Source organism: Larimichthys crocea, chromosome XIII (assembly GCF_000972845.2).
Source record: "Larimichthys crocea isolate SSNF chromosome XIII, L_crocea_2.0, whole genome shotgun sequence".
Taxonomy (NCBI): Eukaryota; Metazoa; Chordata; class Actinopteri; family Sciaenidae; genus Larimichthys; species Larimichthys crocea.
Genome location: NC_040023.1, coordinates 47,378,919 through 47,395,411, shown reverse-complemented (window position 1 = coordinate 47,395,411; position 16,493 = coordinate 47,378,919). Strand labels below are relative to the sequence as shown.

The window sequence follows — 16,493 nt, the reverse complement described above, 5'->3', positions numbered from 1 at the left end:
GAACAGTTGCTGTGGATAGTAACATAAAAATTCAGACAGGAACACCTCTTACAGTCAAAACATCTCAAGTCATGAATCTGTCTGTCTCCTTGTCAGGACAAAGATCTGGGGTTCACCGTCACACAGAGTCGATCAATGAGTCATCAGAACCAGGCTGACTTTAATCAACAGTCCCATCTATAATTCATCTGTCTGTGATTCATCATCATCACTCCATCTATGGGCTGGCCTGGGCTCTGACAGCTGTCTCTCAGGCATTCACAGCCTGGAGGGATGAGCTGCTATTAGACTACTAACTGGTTGCCTCTGTTTTCCTGGGCTTCTAAGGAAAAAGGTTTTGTTCACTCTGTTTTTTCTGTTTGTGTTTTCTCTAGGCCGTCCTCGTGCCACGTTTTCAAACGTAACTCTGCCTCCAACTGTCAAAATTTTTTCCATTTCTGTATTGTTTATACAAGTTCATTTCTGGCATTTAGCAGGCCTTTCTGTCTGGCACAACTGGCTGCAATATGTCACCATAACAAAAGCTCAGATCCTTTATGTACTGAAAGAAAAGTACTAAATTTTTTATCGCATTTTATTTTATTTTATTTTATTCATCAGGAAACAGCATTTTCATTTTGTAGCAGGTTAAGATGGAGTCAACCACTGGCTATCGTCTGACGACAATTTAGCGTCTGGGGCCAAAAGGCAATGTTTTATATCTTCTGATGTAGCCAACAGATATCAGGAAAACAGATAACAGATATCCAGGATTTCCTCTGCAGTCAGATTAGCAACTTGATATGCGAGAATTACGAGAGAGAGACTTTTTTTCTGGTAATCTCTAAAAACAGATATCTACACATGAATATTTACAAGTTAAAAAAAAAGCCAATAAGAAGCTTAATCATTGTCAGACGATAGCCAGTGGATTCCAAGATTGCATTTTGGCCATTTTGCACTCCACCTTTTTTGTTCTCCACATGGATTGTTGCAACCAAAAACTGCTCAACCTCATTGGTCAATACTACATGGTCCTCCAATAGTGTCACCTTGACTATGTACAATCCATAAGACGAATCTGATATTGACTACAAGCAATCCAGAAAAGCTCTGCAAAGGTTTAAAGCTGTGACTCTCAAGGTTACAAAACACCCTGTCATCCACAAATAGAAGTGATGTCTTAATTTTTCATTCTTGGTTGTCCTTGTCAGTCGGTGCTGAGGAAAACATCCCACTCTCACATTGTGTAGGATCATAACTATCGATCATATCACTGCTCTCATGATGACTTTAAATGTGGACGATATGTGAGGAGTGAGAAGTCTAAGATCTTTTAAATGAATTATTGATTCCTACATGCTGTGCTGTCAGCTGTCAAAAACAGAAGTTAACTGAAAAGGGAGGATAAGGATTAATACCAGTTTAAGTGTGTGTGTGTGTTTGTGTGTTTGTGCTTGTAGGTACCTCATTACAATCAATGCCGTTGTTGACCGACCAGGTTGTCTGAAAATACTCCAACATTCGCTGCTTGAGGCTTTGCGGCAGGTGATGTACACGTATGAAGTCCTTGAGGTCTTTGGTTCTGGTGTGGTACTGGGACCAGCGTGAGTACATCCTCTGGATAATGGCTGTTACATTACCAAAGACCAATGCATGCATCAGTGCTGCAGGTATAAAGAGAAAGAGAAGAAGGTATAAGAGAGATATCATGGAGCATAAGCATGAAAACCAAAATAGGAAAACCTTCAGGATCCTGTTTTGATGGCAGGAGCTTGGCGCGATCAGAGAAATATTGTTGTGTTACAAACTCTGCAAAGTGTAGGAAGTGGAACAGCAGGGGTTGTTTTAGTAACAGTAACAAGGGAACGTTAATAAGATGACTGGGATTTGCATTCGGACCACCTGCCTGCTCAAACCAGGTCAATGGTGCAGTGACAGAAACAACAAGGCAGTCATGATCTCTACATGCTCCTGTAGTCTACATTGCCACTAGATATAATATGCTCATACTCTTGCAGACTCGCTGTGATTTATTTTGAAAAAGTTTTCATGAGTGCAGAAAAACAATGTGTTGTCAGCTGTGTGACATTTTCCAGCTAACCCAAGAGGTTTTTTATTTATTAATTTTTTTAAACTTGTTTATTAAGCTTAAAATGTAGGAGAATGTCTTCAACCAATAGAGGAACACTAAATCATTCTGTTTTTCAAAAACATTTAAATAACAAAGTTTACTCGACAGAAAAATGAAAAGAAATGTGTAATTAGTAGTAATTAAAGTAGTCACAGATTGTAGTGGAGTAGAAAGTACAAAAAAATATACATTTGTACTTGAAACTGTTTCTAAATCCCTATTTGGATAATCACAATAAATATTTCTGACATGTAAACAGAAGCCGTTTCTATGATCAAACAAACAGAAATCAGTCAACCAGCCAAATATTATATTTATGTCTTACAATACCGCATCGCCCAGACAGGAACATCAGTGTCAGGACTGAGAGAAGCTGGTTTGATGGGTATGATACCTGTCATTTTTTCTGTGCACACTAATGTATTCACCTTATCTAATTCCATTTCCAACCATGCTGCAGGTGTGTCGCACACCACTGGGCATGAAAGCACCGATCACAGACCACATGTCGAGTGTGACTGCTGGGCCTCTTGCTGATGTGGATTGATTAGCAAGAAAATCTGCTTTTAAGTCACAGGATTTAAAACTGATGACATGAAGTAACTGTTAATTCGGATGACATGATTCCTCTTTAAACATGCAGTTATTCGTGTTTTAAACTGAGGCAATAATCCAATTCCTTTCAGAAACTTATTACATTTGACCTATGCTCTGCTATAAATATGAACAGGTGCTTTGTGTTAGCTTTCATTTCGTGTTAACACACACAAAGGATGGTATGTGTATGCATGGTGTGCATCTGTGACTGTTACTGCCCTCAGGCAGCCAGGGACATTTAACATTTAGCCGAACCAGAGTGGAGAGTGTCCAGAGGGAAAACCCAGCCATGGTGACCTCTCTTTATCCCCCAAAAAGCAAACCTAGTTTGATGATCCAGTTTAAACGAGTTCAGACTATCCTACGAAGGTATTTTTGATATACAGTATATTATAATTGCCACTACTGTACATTATAAAGAAACTACATGGATGTGCAAATGTGTGTGTTTGGCCACAGTTGCCCTTTAAATACTCCCAATGACAGGCCAAGGAAGAAAAATCTGATTTTGTTGATCCTGTTATTGAATCTTTAAACTAAGACATGATGAATAAATGACATTGTCCAGACCTACAGTACTGTGATCAACTTAAAATACATGTGTACACTGGTTTGTGTATTTTGCATACCTCCTATAAGCATGACGCAAATAGAGAAGATCTTCTCGGTGTCGGTGTTGGCCGACACGTTGCCAAACCCCACGCTGGTCAGACTGCTGAGGGTGAAGTAGAGTGAGGCGACGTAGACGCTGCGGATGGAAGGGCCGTTGCTGGTCCCGTTTATAAAATAGTATGGTGACTCCAGACGTTTCCCCAGCTCATGGAGCCATCCTGTTTTAATAAGATGGTTTAAAATGGGGATATTGATGGATGGAAGGACAAATTGATGGTTAGAGTTGTGTTTTAAAAGCTAAAAACAGTGGCCTTCTTCTTCTGTTATTGGAGCATGGTCATTAAGGATCAAACTCAGGAGAGCAATTTTCAACAAACCATCTCTGTTCTGAACAGTAATTACTAAAACAATCTGAAAAAGCTCCACAAATTATCCACAGTCTTCTTGCATTCCCCAAAGCCCGAGATGTTATCATTGCTCGGTGTGATTAGGCTTTTTTTTTAGATGCAATGAGCTGCAGTGGACATGCTTGGTGCAATGAAGCATGTAGATGCAGATAAAGCTGACAGCACTGTTTCGTAGCTCTGGAAACTGTGATAAGTAGAGCTTTTTCACGTCCTGCTACATCCAGAACAATGGATTTAACAGTAGAAAGAAGCAGATCAGATGCTTGTGGAACCAGAACTGATCCCTGGTCAGTACAATGTGGAGATGTGCAGCAGATCCCAGGAGAGTCTCCTGCAGACACTGATGAATGGTAATTGGATGGAAGCCCCTCATAGCTGCCTGACTTCAACGCTGAGTTCAGCATCAAAAATGCAGAATTAGGATACAACACATTAATCCTGCCTCATGTACTGACCTGTTATTTTATGACACTGAAACGGAGTAATTGGTGAAGATAAATCTGCATTGTTCTCATGACCAAGTCAATGCTGACCCGGAACCAGTTAGGAAGACACCCAAAGGAGGTAATTGCAATCGATACTGACCAGAGATCAGCCCAAGGGGCCTCATTATATGAGCGACCTGGAGGCTGAAGGGGAATTACGAGAAGAATCATGCCCTCAGTCAGTTTTATAACATGAACACATGAATGCAACCATACACACACACACACAGCAGTTGTTGCTCTCACATTTTCGATTCAATAAAGTTTCACAATAGACTTATAAGGCAATAAAATAAACGAGGAAATCACAACATTATTTTCGCTTATTAGTGAAATATTAAGGGCCCCAAACAGAATCCATAACGTGACAACATGATGTATCCATAACGTGTTTTGACCCTACATACATGTGGTGTCTTTTCAATTAATCTATGAGGTCTGCAAACACCAAACAGTGCGTCCATACTTGTGTAAAGTGCCTCATTAGATTAGAAGCCCACAAGGTTCAGCTCTTACCTACTGAAAAAACCCCTGCAGGTTTCATGCATCAATAACTTAAATGTTTATTTGCCAATAATGAGCAATGAAACTGCAATGCACCAGAGTATTGACATGCAGATACTGACAAACAAGCAAAAAGTAAAATAGTTTTCTACATGAAATGTGGGCTTTATATGTGAAGTAAAGAAGGGAAAATAACTTTTTTTGTTAATGCAAGATGATCAATAAAAAAAACAAAAACATTTTAGCTTTATAGCCTTTGTTCTGAGACATAAGCCATGAGCCATTTATCCTACAGACTGTTGCCCACAAAAGTGTTTTCTTTATATTGATTTAGTACAGGGTTTGACAAAGCTGGATAATGGCTCCCTCAGCTAGAAAAAACGTAGATCAAATGAAATCATTGCGTCTGGCATCAGTACTGCGCACACACAAATAATTACATGTGCGGCAAGAACAGAAGTGTCTGTATGTCATGCTGAACATTTCAGATCCATTCATAAACAAAATCCCCCGCGTCTATAAAATGTCTAATTTTTACAGATTTAAAGCCACAATTGGTTTTCAACGTCTCCCGTTCCAGCCCAGCATGGCTGACTACTATAAGTGTGCCACATTTATTTAGCATCATGTCTGAATGCTGCAGGCACTCTTATGCCATTCAACTCTCACCACAGCAGCAGCAGCAGCTATGTGGTGGTCATTGAGATTCACACTCTTGATGTATTTCTTTGAGGACTGAGGCTTTCAACTGCATTCCTGTTCAAACTGGAGTATTTCAATACAGGAAGGCGTAGTGTGATCATAAATTCAAGAGTCTCTTGGGATACTCAAAGATCATCTGATAATACCACTACTCATTTTTTATTTATTAAATCTGTACCTCCACAGTGTTCTTGTGTGAAATGTTTAGTGCTGAATCGGGAGGAGACTTATCACATTTCATATCAAGGCAATAAGCAGTAAAGAGCAGAAATCACACAGCTGCTTAATGGCAGAGGAATACTACAGGCCTGTCAATATTACACGCATAGTCTTCATATCACACTACATTTCCCAGTAACACTGATCTAAGCTCCAACGGTGCCTCAAGATACACCTCCTATTTTTGACACAGTGTCCAATAGCACCCCCAGTGAGCTGGAAGGAATGATGTTGTGGATCTCACTCCATTCTCACTCCATTCACTTTTAAAACATAAACAACAACTGAGCTGGGAGACGTTTTTGGATTTGAGGGCGTACGACATGGCATCATTTTTCCTTCACTCACCAATATCCCAGTTGTAGGCATTGGCCGCCATCTCCATCTTGCCAATAATGTACCAGATGCAGGCCATCCAGTGGGCCAGCAGGGCAAACATAGACATCAGCAGTGTCAGGACCACGGTGCTGTGCTGCGAGTAGCGGTCCATCTTCTGGAGGAGCCGTAGTAAACGGAGGAGACGTACTGTTTTTAACAGGTGGACCATGGACACCTGGGGATCAGGACAACAAGGTGAATTTATTTTTAGGCTGCAGATGGCAGATTGCTTGATTTCATGCAGTTTTTGTCATAAAGGGCATTTCCTGAAGATGGTGGGTGTCACAGTTTATCCGTATATTATTAGTGTATTATTACAACCTCCCTCTCGAGGACTCTAGGGCTCCTGAAGGCAACATGTGTTTAAGTACTATAACTACATAACCTCCTTTTCATTTCTTGAGCTTTTCTGGTGTTCACCTGAGGGCAAGGTCAAAAAGACAGACATAGATATAAAGAGAGTGAAACAGAAACTATGAAAGTGAGGATCAGACTGCAAACATCTTTTTAAAAAAAAACAAAACGTAAATCTCATGTGAAGAGCAATAAACTGGATTAATACACACAAATGCCAAAACACAACTGCATAGTGATGAAAAAGCTCTTGACCGTGCTTCACGTCTTCTCAAGCGCTCTCAGATTCTATAATAAGAACTTGACAAATGCTTCATCAACAATATAATATATAAGAAGATTTCCTGATGAAGGATCCTTGAATATAAAATTACCAATTACAGCAATCAGACGCTTGCTCACAGGTGTGTTTGTTTTTTCAATCCTCAGTCCTCAAATCAGCCCATACAGCGTCTCTGCTCCAGCTTTTTATTTTCTCACTCTGTGCTTTGTTCTGTCACTCTTTAACGGATGAAACTACGTTTCCCACAAGGTTTCTGCTTCCTTCTACTGACTTACACACACACACGTACACACACACACACACACACACACACACACACACACACACACACACACGTTAAACTCCCTCTCACACCTTTCCCACAGTCATGTGTTGCAGATGTGATGTGAATGTCACCCATTGTGCACCTGCTCCTCGGGCTATCCTGACCAACAGTCTATCATTTAGGGCCTTGCCATCATGTATCCCCATTGGACACACACACACACACACACACACACACACACACACACACACACACACACACACACACACACAGGATGTAGGACATGGAGAATATTTGTAACCTTTATATGAGGGTGTATGCTGCATGTGTATTTGTATAGTGTGTGTAGGGGCGTGAGGGGTGACTGGGGACTAAGAAAGTGGGACATAAATTCTATATAAAAGCTATAAAGTAATAACTAAAAACAGAGGGAGACATAGGCGGCAGAAAGAGAGACAGAGAATTACACGATCGGAGCGTTTGAATAAAGCAAAGAGAAGATATCCTTATCAGAGCTGTCCCTGCATGTGTCTCTAGTATATTTTATGGCCGCTTTTCCACTCTCTTGTTGTGAGAAATAGAGAAACTAGTGCAGCACGAGAGGTAATGAAGTCTCCTACCGGGCCCAGGGGAGAAGCTCCATCTCTTCTCCACCATCTATCACCCCCCCCTCCCAACCCACCTATGGAGAGAGCAGGCTGCACCACAACCCATTCTCCTTCAGCAGATTGAGCAGTATGCAACATACACCCCGACATCGCATACACAAATCTCCTGCCACTTTCTCCTTCAACTTCTCACTTTACCACTTCCATCTCACTCCTGCCACTCACGTTTGCATTTCCCCTGCTCATCAGGTGTGAAATTTACATTAAGCTACTTGATTGCTTGCTTTCCCTTTCCTTTTCAGCGCAGCATTTGCGCATGTGAGACTATAACTTTACAGGAATGCTCATTATTTCTCCCCTGCAGTCACAACTTTAATGCCATAAGCCAATCACAAGAGCGTGACTGGCCATGTTTATTGTTATTTATTTTCTCCAACCTATACCAGCTAGGCCTCCAGGCCCAGGAGACATATTCAAAGGAGATTTAATAATGACTGTATCAGTTATGGCACTAACAAATTGCTGTCTTTGGTGCAGGTGTAAAGACATCATCACTAGAAGACTAGTGCTTGCCAATTTGTTGTACTAACTTCTCAAATATGAAACATGGATGCCAACAATACAATGAAAGACAGTGACAATGTACACTAATGTTCCTAAAAAAAACATCAGCTCCCTGAAACTTCCTCAAAAGAAAACAAAAACAAATCATAGTCAAGTTTGTAGCAATGATCATGAAATCTAGGTATTGAACTAACAATAAAAGAAAAGGAAGTCAAGGTCAGATAGGATCACTAGACACACTGTAAAATACAACCAAAAAAGCAGATACGACAGAAATATGTAAGATAAAAACAAAAGTAAGGAGAATGCCAGCACTGCTGAGGCCTGTCCCCAAAGGGGACATCGGTCTGAATGCTCTGTCCTTAGAGGGGCCATCACGCAGGAAGCTCAGCAATTACCTGCCATTCCTGCTCTCCCCAATGGTGGCAGGGGAACTTGCAGCCCAGTTGCCCTACACTCAAATCCTGACCTACTGGGAATGTGTGGTATTTCCATTAATAGAGTCTGGAACCAAATAGGCACCTTCGCCTGGAGCAGCATGTCACCGCGCCCACACTCTCCTCCTTTCATAGTATAAAAGACAGATCTTTCTTTCGCAGCACTTTTGGCCACTGCTCCTGCCTCCTCTGTTTCGTTTCACTCTGTTCACTTTGTTTACAATAGTTCACTCCACCTTTTTGTTGTTGTCCTTGTCCTTTCTTGTTCTTCTCTTTCTGTAATCCTTCTCTGAGCCCCTGTTGACTAGTTCGTTCTACCTATATGAGGATTCTTTAATTAACCCGTGTGTAGGATTTAATGGAAGTGTAGCTGTTGGTTGCAACCCCCTTGCCCCACCTTCTCATTCCTAGCGTGAAGGAGAAACTACGGCGACCACAAAACGAGTGAAAAATGCAAAAACACCTGACCTAAACCTAATTGTTTATCTGATATGATATGGTGACTTATACGCATGCACATCACTTCTTCTGTATAAGCATATACAGTACTGTATGTCTGAGACACACATATATAACGAGTGAGCTGCTTCCCTGCGTCTTGCATCTCTCAACAGATGCACAAGCAGTGACAGACACGAAGAGCCTGTAGATACAAGTTGTTTATGTGTGTGTTTGTTCACACATGCACTTATATATTATGTTAGAGTGGTTAAGTAAGAGCAAAGAGCAGTATAAAACACAGTCAGTGCATTTTTTTTCCTCTAAATTAGAGACCAAGAAAGTAAGAACGTCTATAAGAAACCAATCAAAACCTCCCTATAGTGAAGTGTTTCTATTGTGTAATATCATTCATCCGGGGATAAGACAAGAACTTCTACCTAATTGCCCCACATCCCTGTGTCTTCCTCCATTCAGCTATTCTTAAGGGGGCCGTGTATATGACTCAAGCAGAATGGAAAAAAGATTTTAATGATACAGGTTTGATTGTTTCCTCAGCACTTGTACAGTATGTGGAATCAATACGCAGAATCAAAGAGGCACTGGAGCAGCACGGCAAGCACTTCATACAATCTATCCTCATGAAATGTCAAATGTGCTGGAGGTGCTGTACTTTACAACGCACCAGTGTGTTGACAGGATTGGATAGTGAATTTTTGCTACAGGGCAATCCATCAATCATGATTATTAGTATTCAGTGTCATGTTCTGATTGTTTTTCCTTCATTACTTCCTTTAAGTTTCTTTTTAGTGCATGTTTTCAGATTTTTAAACAATTGCATTAATATTACTACCTAAATCTAATTTAATCATTAACAAATCAAAGATTTCTTGCAATGTCAACAGCACGAGACAAAACTAACAATTAACAATGTGAATGTACAGTAACTAACTGATTATGTTACTCTGGGAGTTAAACAACAAGCCACTGGTTACTCACCACGCTGACACTAAAGGCGTAGAGCAAGTCAAAGGGCAATGCGGCCACCAGGTCGATGATGAACCATGTGGTCAGGTAATGGATGCAGATCTGTCGAGCGTCAAAGATTACCTGGCCCGACTTGCTGACATAAGTTGTGCGAAAATTAAAAACAATGTCTGGTAGAAAAATAGAAAGATAATACAGAGTTGGTTACTGTAAATGATGGCGATTATAAAGTCTCATGTATTTGTAGATTACTGTAGTCCTCAGTTCTGCAATTCAGCAACTAACCTATGATGAACAGTATCTCCACTGCAATATCACTGACAGTTGTGCTGCGGGTCATCTCATCGTCATCACCGATGAAGCATACATTGTAGGGCACCGTCACAGCAACGTAGAATGTGGCAAGTAGAATCAGCCAGTCCCAACCGGCTTTGAGCGTGCTGTAGTGAAGCAAGATGAATTTGGACTTCTTGGCATCTGCTACCTTGTACTCTGGCAGAGCAGGCGGATCTCCAAACACATTCTGGATTAAGAAGAAGTGACACAGTAGCATCAACTTTATACATCCACTTATTTTGTTTGTCTGTTTGGTCCAATTCATCACTCATCTGTCAGTAAGGAAATTCTACTCGGCTAATAGCCTAGTTGGATAAACTTGTAATTGTGTTATGTTTAATTACACTTCAGGAAATACAGGAAAATTATGCTTAACTGCAATTTAATACAGAAATAGACCTAATTAGGCTCAATAAATTACAAAATGCTGATAAATAAAGCAGCTCATCAGAGAAAATATACTTAAAAATATATACTATACGCTAATAACAGAGCCCACAACTTTACTGTTTTCATACACTCGCGCTGCTCTCATGAACTTTATGTCTTGCTGCAGCTATTTTCAGTGAAAAAAGTTCCATATCCTCACGGCCAGGCACTATATGGCCAACAAAGTTAGTGACGAGCTATGCAATACTGAATTTTGTATGTTAATGTTGCTTTGTATCTGTTGGAAATGTAAATCTACGGTAACAGGTTTGCCATATCACTATCAAGATAGTTTAAAAGATAATGTGCTAATGTTGTGTTGTAAACCTTGTTGTGGTATTCCAAGTGGTCAAAAAATCACTTAGTAAGGTCAGTGAGAGCTATAGAGTTTACAGTAATGCTGTGTCTCACCTTACATTTGCTATTTTGAGAATATAGGTGCATTCACACAGTCAATTATGACTTAATGAAATGAAGTGTGAGTTCCCGAATGGTGCGCTCATAGCGGTCAAAACATTAAGTGTGGAATGCTGGACACTTCTCGCCCTCAGTGGTTGCCATTTTGGCTAAATAGAGGATGGGGGCGGGGGGGCCATCAGCATTGTAAAAATGGCGACCAAGGAAGTTGCTGGAGCTGATGCGGCGAATATCGCAATATACAAATGCAACTTGTAGATATGTTTTATATTTATCTTTTGCCAGTCAGATGTTGATGCTAAAGATCCGCAGGTTAACAAATCGGCAAGAAGAAGAAAAAATGTAGAAGAAGTGGTAAAAGGTTACCATTGTCAATCTCAGGTAAGTGCATAATGACCATACTTGAAATGGTACTACCCTGCTGAAATTAGTATGCCAAGTACATAGTGTACTACATAGAAGTGTACTGACAGAAGTTTTTCTTCTGGTCTTACATTAATGCTATGCATATATGATATTCTTGCTCATTTGAAGTCATTTGAGAAAAGAGCATAATCCAATGCAACACGATTACTGGAGAGTTTTGTTAATTGGAGAGCCCTTCTACACACAAAGACTATATTCCTCATCAGCTCCTGTCCTTTGATTTCTTTTGCCGCTGTGCCGCTGTGTTAATAACAGCAGCAATCTTCTCACTTCCCATATAACACTCCACCCCCACCTCCACTTTTGAATGATCCTTCATCCTGTTACATCCTGCCCCGTTGTTTAAAGTGTCTGATGATACCTTGTTGAGTTTAATCTTGCTCTTCTCTCTGCTGTGGAGGTGACCAGAGATGTGGTACAGCACTGTACTGCTCCGCAGACGAGCTGAGCTAAATGGAGAGCCTGTTTTCACCCGGCCGCGCCTTCGCTCTGTAAACACACAAAAGTTAGTACACATCTCCTCTACAATACCCCCCAAGGTTAACTCCTGATGATTGAGTCAGTCATTATGCTTGATGAAATACATAATATTCTGTCCTGAATAGAAAAACATGAATATGCAACAGAAAGAATATACCATTTCTCAATGAAAAGTCAAGGAAAAATAGGCTATTTACTGTCATTTTGCTTTTGTAAATGTCAAATAACACGTGTTACCTGTTTTGATTGCATTGCATTATCCAGCCATTATTATAGGTTTATTTGGTCTTATTGTGTAAACACTATCTCCAACAAAACAGAGCAATTTCCAGCCTTGATAAGTCGCTGCTGGTGCAGAGAGGCAGATAGGATGGTAGATTTTCTGTGGTCGATTGCCACTGGAGTGGGTCTGTGTGTGCGCTTGCTGGCATGCTTGTGTGTGTATAGAAGTAGTAGTAGATAAAGTAGATAGTGCCAGAGTGATGAGTTCTGAGCAAGGAGTTGGGTAATAGGAGAAGGTACTTTATTGCTGTTGGGTTTCTCAGCTCCACTCTCACTGCTGGCAACCCACAGGAAAGGACTAAGGCCAGATTAGCTTGAGGGGGGATAGTGGCAATAACAAAGCTGGAGAAAAGAAGTGTTAACTGCTTTTGAGTGTCCTTTGAAAAGTGTGTGTGTGTCCTGTGGTGTGTGTTGTGAGTGTGTGTATGGACCCCCAGACGAGGCAAACAGACAGGGCCATCCATAACGCGTTGCAGCCTTGGGGGACGCGACACGGCAGGAGCACAGAGACAGAGACATGCTTATTTTTAGATCTAATGAATTTCCCTCTGCTTTTATAGCCATTCTTCGGTAGAGGGGGGAGTATAGGTGGGGAGGGATGTTGTGTAAAAGGAGGGAGGCATGTAGGGCAGATAAGAGAGGTGGGAATGGATAGATACTGTAAAAGCAGCTGGAATAGATGAGAAATAGAGGTGATGGAGTGAGTGAGAGAGGACTGAGGAAAGGACATTGGAAAGCAAGAAGCAAAGGCAGGAGGGATATTTTACCCATGACACAAAAAAGGAGAAAATAGAGGTTAGGAGAGGAGACGGGGTGTGAAAGGAGAGGAGACTGTTGACGCCAGAGACTGGGTTTCCCTCTTTTGCATACACTGTCCACATTGTTCTAACAAAAAGCTAACTGGGTCACATCTGTGGTGTCCGTCCGTCCTTGAAAGGCTTTCCCAACGTGGATGGAAATGCCCCATTGATGTCATAGTGTCACCAGGTTCTTCATGTGTCGCATCTTTAATTATTTTATTTTTGTAAAAATACGTGCTATTTAACTTTGGTGTTATTCAAACCAAGTTTTCTTACCAACTTACCAACTCCTCTGTACTGGCTTAGACACACAAAAACAAGTGTATCCCTTTCTAAATCTCCACTGAGAACAGCATCAGAATGCTAATGGTTTGTGAGACTTCACAGGCATACACTCATTTAAACTTGCTTGTCAGAGCCAAACCCATTATAGTGAGGTGTTCGTCTCTGTCTAAAGGCATGCTGCATCAGCCTCTTCTTTCTCTATGAAAAGCATTTCATTATGTGGGCAAAAATAACTTTGCTTTCTGCTTCCTGTTTTGCCTTATTCACAGTAATGAGAGTAATTAGGCAAATGCAGGGGAGCCAGGCCCGATATGACTAAAGTCAGTTTGCTGACTTCACACACACACCCACAACACACACACACACACACACACGCACACACACACACACACACACACACTGACCTTCCCTCTTGCTTTGTAGACTGCTTTTGGCTTTAGCTCAGGTGTTGCCCTTCAGGCATAACCCTTTGAGGAAATTGATGTTGAGCACAGAATTTGCAACTTTGTTTACTTTAGTTGCTGTTTGTATTTGCAATGACGAGTAGAATTAAAATGCTGAAAGGGCAAACATGAGGTGAGGTTTTAACAAAGATGTTTCCTAGAGACTTTACCTCCAAATATTAACCTGGATATCATAAAGGTGTGCCTTAATAATAATTTAATTTGTTTATTTCAGATCATCATGCTGTACATTTTAAAGAACCCTGTATTGGAATTACATTTTTTATCAACATAATGAGTAAATCATTTTAATGAACATACCTGCCATGTTACAAAATGTTCATACAGAACAATTTGTACACGTGATTCATGCTTTTTATTGGTATGTTCACTCAAAGCACTTCAAAAAAGTGACCCCCAACATTCACCTGACCACCTATCTACGGCTCATGTGCAATATAAAAATGTTGCACTACAGGTAAACAACCGCATTTTTGCAATAGCTCTGACCGCGTACTTCCATGCATCTGCACGGTTAGGCATTCACACACACACAACCACACAAACAATCAACTTCCATGGCAAATTTCCTCAGGCGAAAACTGTGGGGAAGTTTTCATGGCCATAGCGAGCTATAGAGCTGCTGGTCACTGCTAAAAAATGTTGTCACTCAACATAGTCCAGAGCAACTACAGATCATCGCAGGGCACATAGACAAACAACCTTTCACACTCACATACACACCTACGGGCAATTTAGAGTCACCAATTAACCGCATGTGGGAGGAATCCAGTTCTCAAAGAGAGAGCCCATGCAGACATGGGGAAAACATGCAAACTACCCACAGAAAGGCCCCAGCTGAGGTTCGAACCAGCAATCTTCTTGCTGTGAGGCAACAGTGCTAACCATTGCACCACTGTGATTACGAGCCGCACCACAGCAATTACATTACACTTAAAATGTTTCTGGAGATTTGGTTTGAAAATAAGCAGAACTGAGCACATATATCAGGTTCCTATAGAAATAACCTGAAATAAAAATAAAGACATGTACAGCGGTACCGTTGTGTTGGAGAAACCAACCTCACAGTCAACTCGTATGACAAAACACATGAAAATTATACAGGTTTTGTGTTACAATGCAGGCTGAGGTTTGATTCTCTACCAAAGCAAGCACCGCTTTAGCAATTTGACAAGCAATGGCCTTAGCATTACCAAAATCCACATGCTAAACAAACATTTATAAATATTGTCTTGATACCAGCAACAGTAACAACAAATGCCCTACATGCATACACACGCTCACCTTCCTTCTTGTCCTCTTGAATGGTTTTGGCTTTAGTGTCTGTGATGTCCTTAAATGAAGCCAGAAAGAGCACCACGTCTCCTTTCTCGTTCTTAATTGGCACAATATCCAGTAGGCACCAGAACAGCACCGCTGAAAGGGAGAAAATCAAAAACAAACAAACAAAAACACTCTTAATAGCACGTTTATACAGCATATCCAATTATACTAATAATGGATTTACCATAACCAGTGCCCATGAGTGTGTAGAGCAACAGTTTCACAGATTCCTACACTTATTAGTAAGCCTATCTACAGTTGGAAGTCCCTCAAGAGAAACAGAGCTTTAAATAGACCAAGTCACTGTTCCCCAGGCACAGCAAGAGATGAACCCATTGCTGAGGTCCCATCTCCCGCTAAATAGATTGCTTTTCAGGGGAGCTGGAGGTCAGCGTGTGTGTTTCTGCACCAGTGATAGTGCACTTGTACTGACTTTTGTATCACTTCTATAAACCTGATTTATGGGAAAGTCGTTACAGGACACTGATTATTTTTAGACAAAGCCCAAGTGTATTGCAACATTCTGTACGTAGTTGTGCCATCACTTTCTTTAATGCTCTTTAATACTTAAAGTCGCTACAATCAATATTTGTGTACTAACAATAGATTAAACGACTATGTGAAATAGAGTAACAAATGCATTAGCAGAACATTATCACCAAACTCTTCAGTTCCACTCATTTGCAGAGAATTTTGTGTCTTTAAGCTCATTGTTTTGGTTCGGTCTCCCCGCTGTCATCAACCTCATTCCCACCAGTTAGCTGCTTAATGTGCAGTGCAGCATTAAGCAGCTATTTTTCTCAGGAGTCGGTGGAGACTAAAACAGAGCTAAAAGGAGATTGAACTTTAAACTTAGATTCATCACATGGCCGGAAACACAACTCCAAACGAATGCTAATGTTGTATCTGCAGGATGTTTACAGTGAATAGACAACTTGCTACTAACAAGTTCAACTATATCAACTTCAAATGTTGTACTTGTTATGTAATACTCATATGAAACCTGCTCTCTCTGGTGTACTAATAAGCTGGTAGCATATTAAACTATCACACATTGTTTTGCTAAAGGCATTGTGATATGGACACACTAAAATACAATTAAGCAGAGCCATGTCTGACAACAAAGGGATGAGCCTGAACCAGCTAAGTCTGAGATGTTCTGAGCAGGTCACTGTACAGAGAATACATCTTTTCAGTTTGGGAAATGACCTTTCTTCTGAAAGGATCTACACATAAAAGAGCCAAACTTATACTGAGAATAAGAGCATGTTGTTAATTAAATTAATCCAATTAAATTT

At 40.7% G+C, this 16,493-nt stretch overlaps 1 protein-coding gene across 1 annotated transcript in view; it reads right to left on the bottom strand.

Moving 5' to 3' along the window:
* kcnh8 (potassium voltage-gated channel, subfamily H (eag-related), member 8) overlaps window positions 1-16,493 on the bottom strand; it is a 50,706-nt gene that overhangs the window by 15,955 nt on the left and 18,258 nt on the right. The window contains exons 3-9 of the mRNA XM_019275467.2: window positions 15,157-15,288; window positions 11,923-12,050; window positions 10,239-10,476; window positions 9,966-10,123; window positions 5,988-6,192; window positions 3,340-3,540; window positions 1,447-1,646 (exon numbers count right to left, since the gene is read on the bottom strand). Coding sequence (XP_019131012.1) covers window positions 1,447-1,646; window positions 3,340-3,540; window positions 5,988-6,192; window positions 9,966-10,123; window positions 10,239-10,476; window positions 11,923-12,050; window positions 15,157-15,288 — 1,262 coding nt within the window. The remainder of the gene's footprint in view (window positions 1-1,446; window positions 1,647-3,339; window positions 3,541-5,987; window positions 6,193-9,965; window positions 10,124-10,238; window positions 10,477-11,922; window positions 12,051-15,156; window positions 15,289-16,493) is intronic.